Here is a 12,405-nt window from a genome sequence, read left to right on the forward strand (position 1 = left end):
TTAGGTTACCAGACTTTTCATTTTACAATGGATCAAAATGAGACACAGAATGATCTGTATAACATCACTCTAGAGGATAGCAATACAAGCAGCATGGTATTCACTGAGGGTGTTCTGAATGAAGCTGTCCTTCTGAACACCTCTGGACTGGTTGTTAATATCCCCAGTGAGAATTGTTTTGGGAGTATAGGTCATTGTTACTTTGGATTTACCATGGCTATGTGGATAAGGCCACAGAGTGATCATTTGGTACCCAATGGTGACCCATTGGTTGTCATGAGAATGGGTGGCAACCTAACTAAAAATGAGAGCGGCATTGTCATAGAGTGTACTAATCACACAGGACATGACCACTCTGACAGTGCTCTCTGCTTTCTTATCTTGGTTAATAATACTCGAAAATGGTCAACAACTTTCCATATAATGTACAACAGGTGGAGCCACCTGGCCATCACATGGAACCCATACCACACACTTAACTTCTACAAAAATGCTCACTTGATATCCGACTTGGGGGCAGTAATGACAACAGAGGTGATTAGTGGATACAGCTTTGCTAACCAATCAGAAAACATCCTGTGTATCGGCTGTTCCATTGGTAACACTGGTGTAGTAATGGCAGTAGACGAAATGTATTTCCTTGATATGGACATGTCCCAGGAAGACATTCGCAAACTTTATGGTAAGCTGGACAGGTTATTACATACAGGATGGTCATATGTATTAAATTACATTTGTATCTGTTTGATGTCCTTTGATTTTGTTGTCCTTTTCAAGGCGATATTTATCAATATAATGTAATGATCAATACATCTGTTATTCCTAACACATACTACTCTGTGATTTACAACATCCATGTTATCTAATCTCCGAGTATACATTCAATAATTTTACGTTGTAGGGATTCACCACTTGTGTTCTAGACAATGGAGGCATTTGTCCCACACAGACATGTGTTACCACTTCTCCAGTGTTACTGCTACTCACCGTCAAGGGGAGTTAACTTGTCAGACCTTTGGAGGCAACTTGGCTGATGAAGTTGACCTGCTGACACATCAACTTTTTGGACAGATGGCAGACCTGGGTATGATCCATCTTACACAAAATCATGTCATCTCCTTGTAATATTAGTGAATTTCGGTTTAAAATAAACTTGTTGATACTAAATGCTACTTTTTTTTTTTATATGTGGTGATTATGTGTTATTTTTGTAGACGGATTGACTGGAGATTACTTCCTGAACTATCAACAGTTGCCAAGGGAGGGAACCCATGCTTTGCGAGTTCCAGATGGAAGTGTGAGGAGTTTTGCTAACTTCAACTTAAGCCCCACCAGTACCAGGAAATGTGGCATGTTATCAAAATCAACAACATGGACTTGGGATGACTGTAACTGTAACTCAGTAAAGAAATACGTGTGTCAGAACGACCCATGGTGTAAGTGACTGAATATCTATACTATTGTCAGAACGACCCATGGTGTAAGTGACTGAATATCTATACTATTGTCAGAACGACCCATGGTGTAAGTGACTGAATATCTATACTATTGTCAGAACGACCCTTGGTGTAAGTGACTGAATATCTATACTATTGTCAGAACGACCCATGGTGTAAGTGACTGAATATCTATACTATTGTCAGAACGACCCATGGTGTAAGTGACTGAATATCTATACTATTGTCAGAACGACCCATGGTGTAAGTGACTGAATATCTATACTATTGTCAGAATGACCCATGGTGTAAGTGACTGAATATCTATACTATTGTCGGAACGACCCTTGGTGTAAGTGACTGAATATCTATACTATTGTCAGAACGACCCTTGGTGTAAGTGACTGAATATCTATACTATTGTCGGAACGACCCTTGGTGTAAGTGACTGAATATCTATACTATTGTCAGAACGACCCTTGGTGTAAGTGACTGAATATCTATACTATTGTCAGAACGACCCATGGTGTAAGTGACTGAATATCTATACTATTGTCAGAACGACCCTTGGTGTAAGTGACTGAATATTTATACTGTTGTCAGAACGACCCATGGTGTAAGTGACTGAATATCTATACTATTGTCAGAATGACCCATGGTGTAAGTGACTGAATATCTATACTATAAATACGTGTGTCAGAACGACCCATGGTGTAAGTGACTGAATATCTATACTATAAATACGTGTGTCAGAACGACCCATGGTGTAAGTGACTGAATATCTATACTATTGTCAGAACGACCCATGGTGTAAGTGACTGAATATCTATACTATTGTCAGAACGACCCATGGTGTAAGTGACTGAATATCTATACTATAAATATGTGTGTCAGAACGACCCATGGTGTAAGTGACTGAATATCTATACTATTGTCAGAATGACCCATGGTATAAGTGACTGAATATCTATACTATTGTCAGAACGACCCATGGTGTAAGTGACTGAATATCTATACTATAAATACGTGTGTCAGAATGACTCATGGTGTAAGTGTCTGAATATCTATACTATTAACCTTGACAGTGCTGGGAACAAAAACTTCAATAAATGTGATCTTAGAGGACAATATCCACCAGATTGCTGTCAGACAGTTACCCTCATGACAAACATATATCCTCTTAGAGTCCACCCTTCCGAGATATTAATACACTTTCAAAGAAAACATCTTGGTTATTAGACCTAGTGCCTGTTCGTTTATGTGGACAAACCAGTTTGTCAGTTTTTAAATGTAATATTTCAAACATATATCTTGACGAACCTGCAATTGTTAATACAGGCTTTGGGAATCTTGTCTAGGCTCGTCTAAAAACAATAAAAAAAATCACCAGGTTCGTCTTTATTTCATTAACGAACATCAGTCCAAGTGGTCTAACCGTTTGGACCGCAAAAACGAAAACGGCCCTAATGTATTGTACAAAGTACAATCAAATGGCTTACAATACATTGAAAAATTAAGGTTGAAAAAATACAGGTATACTTTTAAGATATAGAGTGTCTTTATTGTTTCTCTGGAGCATCGTGTCACAATGAGTAAGACTATACTTTGACATATCAAAGACCAAACTTTAAATATCTTCACCCATCCCCACGAAAAATGTTTCAATGTGTACTTACTGGGGTAGATAGGCTTATTAGCACCAGATACAGCATGCTACCATCGGGGCCATTCTACAGAGTAAACAGTAAAGTTAGTGGGTTAAAGTATAATCAGGCGAGAATGCTGTGTCTGTTCCAGTTTAATCTGTTTTATTCTTTTGTGTAACAGATGCCATGGCTGAGCCTTTGTTCCTGAATTATTCCGCTGTCTCTGCCAGTCCAGATTTGGTATCTCATCAGTGGACAGGGGAGGTAGGGTACAGAAGAGGAATGACACTAACTAGTATGACATTCAACTACACATACATACATCAGGTGTTGTCCGATCGGTGTCTGGTTGACCACCACTTCTGTCATAATGGATTGACCATCTCCTTCTGGCTACACACCTGTAACAGTGCTGGAGAGGAGGAGCAGACAGTGTTGTCCACTATGGTCAATACAACAATGTATGGACTGGCTGTGTATTGGAACAGGTCAGCTGGCCTAGTGGTGGATATTAGGACAGAGTTGAACTCTACCAGAAGTGTGGTGTCCATCTCCGAGTGTCGCTGGAACAATGTCGTCATTTCAGTGGACAATAAGACAGATGTCCAAGTGTATATCAATGGAAAAGTGGCTACGGCTCAGTTGACCTATGATGTCACATACACAGCTGAACGTGTCCTTGGAGAGGAAGTACACGTCTCCGTAGGAACAGAGTTGGATGGCAGCAAGGGACTTGTCGCCATGTTGGATAATGTTACAATCTTAGAGCATCAGGTTCTAGACAACATCCATCTCCACAAGACTGGTAATATCTTCTCATCTTTATTCAAACACTAACTGAAATATTTCATTTCATATGGCTGCTTATGTTTTAAATCATAAAATAATGTTTTATTGAGAATTTAGTATTGTATGTACGATTTAGCTGACCTTGTTTGACCTTGTCTGACCTTGCTACTGTCTGTTACAGTGTATGACAACTTTCCTCACTTCCACTTGCCCTTTGATAACCACTCACTGGTACTACCAAGCTCAGGTGTGTCTACTAACCCCGGTTGGCATGGAGATTGTCTGACCTTTGATGGAACTGGCTTTTCCCAGTTTGAAGGTCATCTATATCAGGATTGCCTGGTTGCTCCTGACTTCTGTTGGGATGGCTTTACCTTATCTTTGTGGCTGTACCCTACAACAAACACAGTCGACCAGGGAATACTGTCAGCCAGGAGCGAGTACAGAGGGCTGGCTATTGCCTACTATAGTTCTTACCAAGGCCTAATTAATCATTATTGGCTGATTGTACAGGAGAATAATGTGGCTCACAACATTCCATTCAGCCTCTCTAGTCAATTGTGGTCTAACATCATCCTAACCTGGTACACTAATGGCAGTTCTATGCTGTATGTGAATGGTATAGAGCAGGGTCAACCAGTATCTACTACTGCTGTTACCACAGGCAACCTTCCTCAGCCAACAACCTTCACCCTTGGAGCTATCTCTGGCCATACTGAAGGGCCTGCTGGTATATTTCAGGGAGCAATGGATGAATTCTGGTTTCGACCTCGACCCTTGGATAGCAGCAGCATGCTGGAACTTTACAGTAAGCATGGGCAAAATTTCAGGTTATTCAATTTTAATTTGAAAGATTTATGATATGCACTGTATTTAAATTCAAATTATTTTCAAATATTTCCAAATGATCTTTGACTTACTTTCCAAACGAAGCAGAAATCATTGATTCTGTCTTATTGATATATATTAATGTATACAATGTATGTGGTACCATGTAAATCAAAATTAGATCTATTCAAGTGCTAGAATTATAAAACAAGATTTTTGCTTTTGTAGAAAATTCTACATATGTACGTGCTAATTTTTTGGAGAGTTTTGAAGTCCTACCACCTCTCAAGTATGGCAGAGCAACTCGTGTAGAGGCTGTGTACGAGAATGGCTCCAGCCTCGTGTCTGGTATGGACTGGATGAATCTAACAGAGACGCTGAAAAACCAGTCTGGCTGTGTCCTTGACATTGACAAATGTGAGCATGGCTTCACGATCAGTCTGTACCTACAGATGTTACAGGAAAATGATACAGACCAAGTGATCCTCACCTCTGGAGGTCATGACCCTCAAGGTCTCGGTATTGCTCTTCTGTACACAGCCATGAACAAAAGTCTACCATTCCGACGCTACTTTGAAGTGACTTTACTGACAACAACTATGGAGTACAGAACTTGGTTTAACATGCAGTGGTGGACATGGAACTTGGTCACTCTCACTTTCCACCCGATGTTTGGGGTCAAAGTTTATGTGGACAATGTCTTGTCCTCTATGAGTGACAGTGGGACTGTACGCACCACTCCTCCCACAATTACAACTCAGCATTTACTGGTCGGGGACATTCCATTGGAGACTTCGTGGATGGGTAGATTTGCTGTGGACGAGTTACAGATCCTGGATAGAGCAATGTTTGATGGTAAGTGTTAAACATAGTCATTGATGTCTGTAGCTTCAAATTATCCTTCAATACCCTTGAATGTAAGTACTATAACTAACATCTTTGTATAAACGTCACTGGTTCAGGGTAATCGGAGGGTGTTTCAAAGTACATGTATAGACACAGTAATAATAATTGAAAAGTGAATTGATCTTATCTCTATCTGCTGGTCCTAGTTTTGGCAAATGCTCCAAAACAGAAAGAGTTTTTAAACTGAATTTCATAATTTACTTAATTGAAATGTAAAACATAAAATATGATTTCCAATGGACAAACCTAAATAAGTTTTGACTTGTTCTCCAGGTGAAGTAAGTTTTGACTTGTTGTTTCTTACACTGCTATCTCCAGGTGAAGTAAGTTTTGACTTGTTGTTTCTTACACTGCTATCTCCAGGTGAAGTAAGTTTTGACTTGTTCTCCAGGTGAAGTAAGTTTTGACTTGTTGTTTCTTACACTGCTATCTCCAGGTGAAGTAAGTTTTGACTTGTTGGTTCTTACACTGCTATCTCCAGGTGAAGTAAGTTTTGACTTGTTGGTTCTTACACTGCTATCTCCAGGTGAAGTAAGTTTAGACTTGATTGTTTTTTACCCTGCTTTCTCCAGGTGACCTATGGATGCAGCATGTACACGCTGACCTACAGGTTGGAGGAGCAACAGTATGGGGGGAGGTTACCAGGGACGAGTGTCATCACCTCTGTGACAATGCCACCTGTTCTGTTTTTGGTTTCTGTGATGACCGAGAATTTGGCTCCTGCGTGGTGTACCCTGTCAACACCACTAGTAACCTCTTCAATGATTCCTTACACAATCATCCCAACTGTGACTTGTTTTCAAAGATCAGCACACCAACAAAAGGTAACTAGGTATATCATGCACAAATATAAACTTTATTTTACACCCTTTGTGTAAAAAATGCTTATAATTTCTAATCTTGTTGACCACTTGTTTTTCACATAGGGAAATCAAACCCTTGTTTGTAAATCGATAAAAATCTTATTCCAGTTGAGTTGCTATTGTTTTAGTATTATAGATGAATTTAAGATTCTGTGTTCAGCTCAACATTTTTAAGAATGTATGTTTGATGTTTCAGTTCAGAAATATGGCTGTTTTAGTACATCAGTAGTCAATGAAATGCTACTGTTGCCAGGGCCTGCTGACATCACTTCCTGTATAGCGGCCTGTTCAGGTAACATCACAGAGGCACGGTATGCTGTCTTCTACCTTCAGTGTTACTGTGGCCTAGAGATGGCTCTTATTGAAATCACACCAGGGGATTACAATGTCAACCCTACGTGTGATCAGCATCATCTCCTCGTGTACCAGTTGAGTGGCCTTCGTGAATTTCTAAATGTAACTGTTTCTGTCACATCACTGAATGTTATGTTAGACCCTGGCACAGCAGTGATGGTGGACCAGGATCTGTCAGTTACCATGGTAGCAATGACAGAACTGGCATATGCAGGATTTAGTATAAATGCCGGAGATGGACGTGACATTTACTACACTGGCCGTAACTACACGACACTGGTGTACCCCAACATGGGCTTGTATATCCTACAGATTGAAGCCCTTAATGAATTCAGCTGGAAAAAAGTTTCTATTCCCATCTATGTACTAACAACATTGGAAGGTGTCGAAATATACTCTGCCAACATAACAGCCACCGATGCAGCACTGGATGTGATGGTGAACGTTATTGGTGGAAATTTTGTGACTTGTACACTACAATATGGTGATGGGTTTCAAGATATCATTTACCATGAGAATACTTCAGAGCCATTCCTGTTTAGTCATATTTACTCCCAAGAGAATGTCAACCTATTAAACGTGACCTGCACCAACAATGTATCTGAGGCTGGGACCACAAGGACAGTGGTCAGTTTACATCCAATTGTAAACCTCACTCTGGCTGCTCCTCAATGCTGCCCGTTAGGTGACAACATCAACATCACATGGTTTGCTGACCGAGGGTCAAACACGTCGGTCAGTCTCTATCACAATGACCTATTACTGTTTCAGGGGGAGTATGCTACCATGACAGACCCAACAGGTTTGGTTTTGAATTCTTCTGTCTACCAGGTAACAGGCAAGCACACCTTCAACTTGACTGCCACAAATGTTGTGTCCATGGTCCATCACCTGGTTACGAGTGTCAGCATTGGGACAGAAATTAATGCAGTAAAAATTAACACCTCTAAGCAATTTTTTAAAGTTGGTGAAAGTTTTTCTTGTGATCTCTCTGTATTCAACATTTCCATAGCTGATATCATTATTGATTTTGATGATGGAACAATAGATCAACATTTCTTCTTTAATTACCTTTCATTATACAAATACTCTGTAGCACATTCCTTCTCAACGATTGGAAGTTTTCTTATCAAGGCAAATTCTACAAACTGTTATAACTCTGTAAACAATTCACTGACTGTTATTGTTGAACATCCAGTTGATGTGCTGTCTGCATCTGTCATCACTGTCGCTAACCCTTTTCATCTCCTCAAAGTCAACCTGACTTTGGTCAATGTTTCGAGTCCACACCCTACAAGTGCAGTTTGTGATATCAATTTTGGTGATGGCACTCTGGATACACTGAATCCTCTCGTTCTTGTGAATGGATATGTACTGACAAGTCACAACTATTCAACCAATGGGATTTTTACAGTCTCTATTGTATGCCATAACAATGTCAGCAGCTTTTCTCATACCGAGTCCGTAAAGGTAGGTAGTGACATTGTGGGGCTGTCGGTTGATACTGCCAGTCATCTAGCCCAAGGTGTTGTATCCTCCATCTCTGTTGACATAGACGCAGGATCACTGGTTTTGTACTCCATTGAATTTGGTGATGGAAGTCTACCTTACACATCATCAGTGCCTGTCACATATCCGAGTGGTATGGTGAACATTAGCCACCACTACACACACATAGATGTCTATACCCTGACAGTGACTGCCACCAACTCATTTGGCACTGTTGTCAACAATACTGTAACCATATCCATCATGGAGGAAGTGACAGGAATCATCTTCTACGGGGACACCATCAGTAAGATAGGTTGGCCAGTACAATTTTATGTTAAGTTTGTCAGCCCTGGTACAGACTCCTGTATCCACTTTAGTGCGGGTGATGGAAGTGACTATGTATACGGAGGATCCAACTGTCCACTAAAGACTCAGTATTCTGGGTATATCTACATAGCCTCTACAGGAAACTCACATGTCTATAACTCATTCTTACAGCCTTCCCTGACATTTACACTGTCACCATACAAGCTGAAAACGAGGTCTCCATAGAAAATGCTCAAATGTCTGTGGTCATACTGGAGTTCCCTTGTACATTTCCCAAGGTGACCATTATGGGATTTTCCAGCAATAGGTCTAGACCTAGCTACAGTTACCCCTCAGTAGCACTCACATTGAGGGCTTTAGCAGATACCTACTGCATGCCGATTCATAATGTTGTATTTGAGTGGAATATTACTGGGCCTGATGGTAGTAACTTCAACCAAGCCTCCATTAAAATGGCCTCTCTGCCATACCTTTATATACCACCGTTATCATTGGGATATGGACTCTATGCTATTAATGTTACGGTATACATAGAAGGATATCCATTTTTCAATGACTCGAGCATCGTGTATATTTATGAAGAACCAACACCCCTGATCCTGGAGTTAGTTGGTGGTGACACACGCACTGTAGTTCTGGGAAATTCTGTGGCACTGGATGCAAGTCAATCTCTGGATTTAGATTTTCCCATTCATCAAACTTTATATGAAATGACCTGGTATACATGGACGGAGAGCACAGAATTTGATCCTGTTGTCCATGAACATTCTGCATATTTGAAACCCCTGGAATACTCCTTCCCCTCGTTACCTGTCGGTGCGAGTGACAACACCACCACTGTTATAATCCCAGGCGCAGACTTACAATCAGTGATGACAAAAACTGTGGTGGCCAAAATGACTCAGGGAAGTCAAGTGAAGTGGAAGATGCAGGACATTATGGTGACCGATACCTCAGTCTCCATGCTCACTATAACGTAAGTTTGACAGGGAATAGGTTAATCAGTAAACTACATACTCAAATAATATAGTACATAGGTGTCTTATAGGTATCCTCCAGGTACAAACATGTATCCCTATAGTCTACAGGTGTCTTATAGGTATCCTCCAGGTACAAACATGTATCCGTATAGTCTACAGGTGTCTTATAGGTATCCTCCAGGTACACAAACATGTATCCCTATAGTCTACAGGTGTCTTATAGGTATCCTCCAGGTACAAACGTGTACCCCTATAGTCTACAGATGTCTTATAGGTATCCTCCAGGTACAAACATGTATCCCTATAGTCTACAGGTGTCTTATAGGTATCCTACAGGTACAAACATGTATCCGTATAGTCTACAGGTGTCTTATAGGTATCCTCCAGGTACAAACATGTATCCCTATAGTCTACAGGTGTCTTATAGGTATCCTACAGGTACAAACATGCATCCCTATAGTCTACAGGTGTCTTATAGGTATCCTTCAGGTACAAACATGTATCCGTATAGTCTATAGGTGTCTTATAGGTATCCTCCAGGTACAAACATGTATCCCTATAGTCTACAGGTGTCTTATAGGTATCCTTCAGGTACAAACATGTATCCGTATAGTCTACAGGTGTCTTATAGGTATCCTTCAGGTACAAACATGTATCCCTATAGTCTACAGGTGTCTTATAGGTATTCTACAGGTACAAACATGTATCCCTATAGTCTACAGGTGTCTTATAGGTATCCTTCAGGTACAAACATGTATCCGTATAGTCTACAGGTGTCTTATAGGTATCCTCCAGGTACAAACATGTATCCGTATAGTCTACAGGTGTCTTATAGGTATCCTCCAGGTACAAACATGTATCCGTATAGTCTACAGGTGTCTTATAGGTATCCTCCAGGTACAAACATGTATCCCTATAGTCTATAGGTGTCTTATAGGTATCCTCCAGGTACAAACATGTATCCCTATAGTCAATAGGTGTCTTATAGGTAACCTTCAGGTACAAACATGTATCCGTATAGTCTACAGGTGTCTTATAGGTATCCTCCAGGTACAAACATGTATCCCTATAGTCAATAGGTGTCTTATAGGTATCCTTCAGGTACAAACATGTATCCGTATAGTCTACAGGTGTCTTATAGGTATCCTCCAGGTACAAACATGTATCCCTATAGTCAATAGGTGTCTTATAGGTATCCTTCAGGTACAAACATGTATCCCTATAGTATATATGTATCTTATAGGTATCCTCCAGGTACAAACATGTATCCCTATAGTATATATGTATCTTATAGGTATCCTCCAGGTACAAACATGTACCCCTATAGTCAATAGGTGTCTTATAGGTATACTTCAGGTATAAACATGTATCCCTATAGTCTACAGGTGTCTTATAGGTATCCTCCAGGTACAAACATGTATCCCTATAGTCTACAGGTGTCTTATAGGTATCCTTCAGGTACAAACATGTATCCGTATAGTCTACAGGTGTCTTATAGGTATCCTCCAGGTACAAACATGTATCCGTATAATCTACAGGTGTCTTATAGGTATCCTCCAGGTACAAACATGTATCCGTATAGTCTACAGGTGTCTTATAGGTATCCTCCAGGTACAAACATGTATCCCTATAGTCTATAGGTGTCTTATAGGTATCCTCCAGGTACAAACATGTATCCCTATAGTCAATAGGTGTCTTATAGGTAACCTTCAGGTACAAACATGTATCCGTATAGTCTACAGGTGTCTTATAGGTATCCTCCAGGTACAAACATGTATCCCTATAGTCAATAGGTGTCTTATAGGTATCCTTCAGGTACAAACATGTATCCGTATAGTCTTTAGGTGTCTTATAGGTATCCTCCAGGTACAAACATATATCCCTATAGTCTACAGGTGTCTTATAGGTATCCTCCAGGTACAAACGTGTACCCCTATAGTCTATAGGTGTCTTATAGGTATCCTCCAGGTACATGTACCCCTATAGTCTACAGGTGTCTTATAGGTATCCTCCAGGTACAAACATATATCCCTATAGTCTACAGGTGTCTTATAGGTATCCTCCAGGTACAAACGTGTATCCCTATAGTCTATAGGTGTCTTATAGGTATCCTCCAGGTACAAACATGTACCCCTATAGTCAATAGGTGTCTTATAGGTATACTTCAGGTATAAACATGTATCCCTATAGTCTACAGGTGTCTTATAGGTATCCTCCAGGTACAAACATGTATCCCTATAGTCTACAGGTGTCTTATAGGTATCCTCCAGGTACACACATGTACCCCTATAGTATATAGGTATCATATAGGTATCAGACAGGTATCCTACAGATATCCCTCTATGTGTCTCTAGGGGTATCCTACATGTTTTCATTTAGTATCCCTATATGTATCTCTATAGCTATTTTACAGGTATCCCTAAATGTATTTTTTTTTATAGGTATCCTTCAGGTATCCCTATATGTATTTTTATAGCAATCCTTCAGGTATTCATTTATTTATATATTTTTGTACAGGTGTGTAGAGAATTGTTACAGTATTGTAAGCGCTGATTTACCTGTACGTATGAAGGGAGAGTGCCTGACCTGTACCCAGTATAACAGACTACAGCTTAACTACGCTTGGAAGCTCTATAAGATTGAAAGTGCAGGGACATTCATCATCAACTCTTTTGACACGTTGACCTATACAGGTATACTACCTTTTGAGGATGGACATTTTTTAATTTTTTTTTTAATTTTTATATTACTAAATTTTTGTTTTAATGTGGTATTCGCTTAAGGG

The 12,405-nt window shown here is 40.0% G+C and overlaps 2 protein-coding genes across 2 annotated transcripts in view; both read left to right on the plus strand.

Moving 5' to 3' along the window:
• Window positions 1-8,879, plus strand: part of LOC117329374 — a 34,663-nt gene extending 25,784 nt beyond the window's left edge. Inside the window, exons 18-25 of the mRNA XM_033887339.1 lie at window positions 5-682; window positions 902-1,084; window positions 1,215-1,436; window positions 3,264-3,887; window positions 4,053-4,679; window positions 4,928-5,554; window positions 6,178-6,429; window positions 6,665-8,879. Of these exons, the coding sequence (XP_033743230.1) occupies window positions 5-682; window positions 902-1,084; window positions 1,215-1,436; window positions 3,264-3,887; window positions 4,053-4,679; window positions 4,928-5,554; window positions 6,178-6,429; window positions 6,665-8,865 (5,414 nt within the window). The 3' untranslated portion in view covers window positions 8,866-8,879. The remainder of the gene's footprint in view (window positions 1-4; window positions 683-901; window positions 1,085-1,214; window positions 1,437-3,263; window positions 3,888-4,052; window positions 4,680-4,927; window positions 5,555-6,177; window positions 6,430-6,664) is intronic.
• Window positions 8,725-12,405, plus strand: part of LOC117325345 (polycystic kidney disease protein 1-like 2) — a 54,015-nt gene continuing 50,334 nt past the window's right edge. Inside the window, exons 1-2 of the mRNA XM_033881495.1 lie at window positions 8,725-9,616; window positions 12,138-12,313. Coding sequence (XP_033737386.1) covers window positions 8,877-9,616; window positions 12,138-12,313 — 916 coding nt within the window. The 5' untranslated portion in view covers window positions 8,725-8,876. The remainder of the gene's footprint in view (window positions 9,617-12,137; window positions 12,314-12,405) is intronic.

This window comes from Pecten maximus, chromosome 1 (assembly GCF_902652985.1).
Source record: "Pecten maximus chromosome 1, xPecMax1.1, whole genome shotgun sequence".
NCBI lineage: Eukaryota > Metazoa > Mollusca > Bivalvia > Pectinida > Pectinidae > Pecten > Pecten maximus.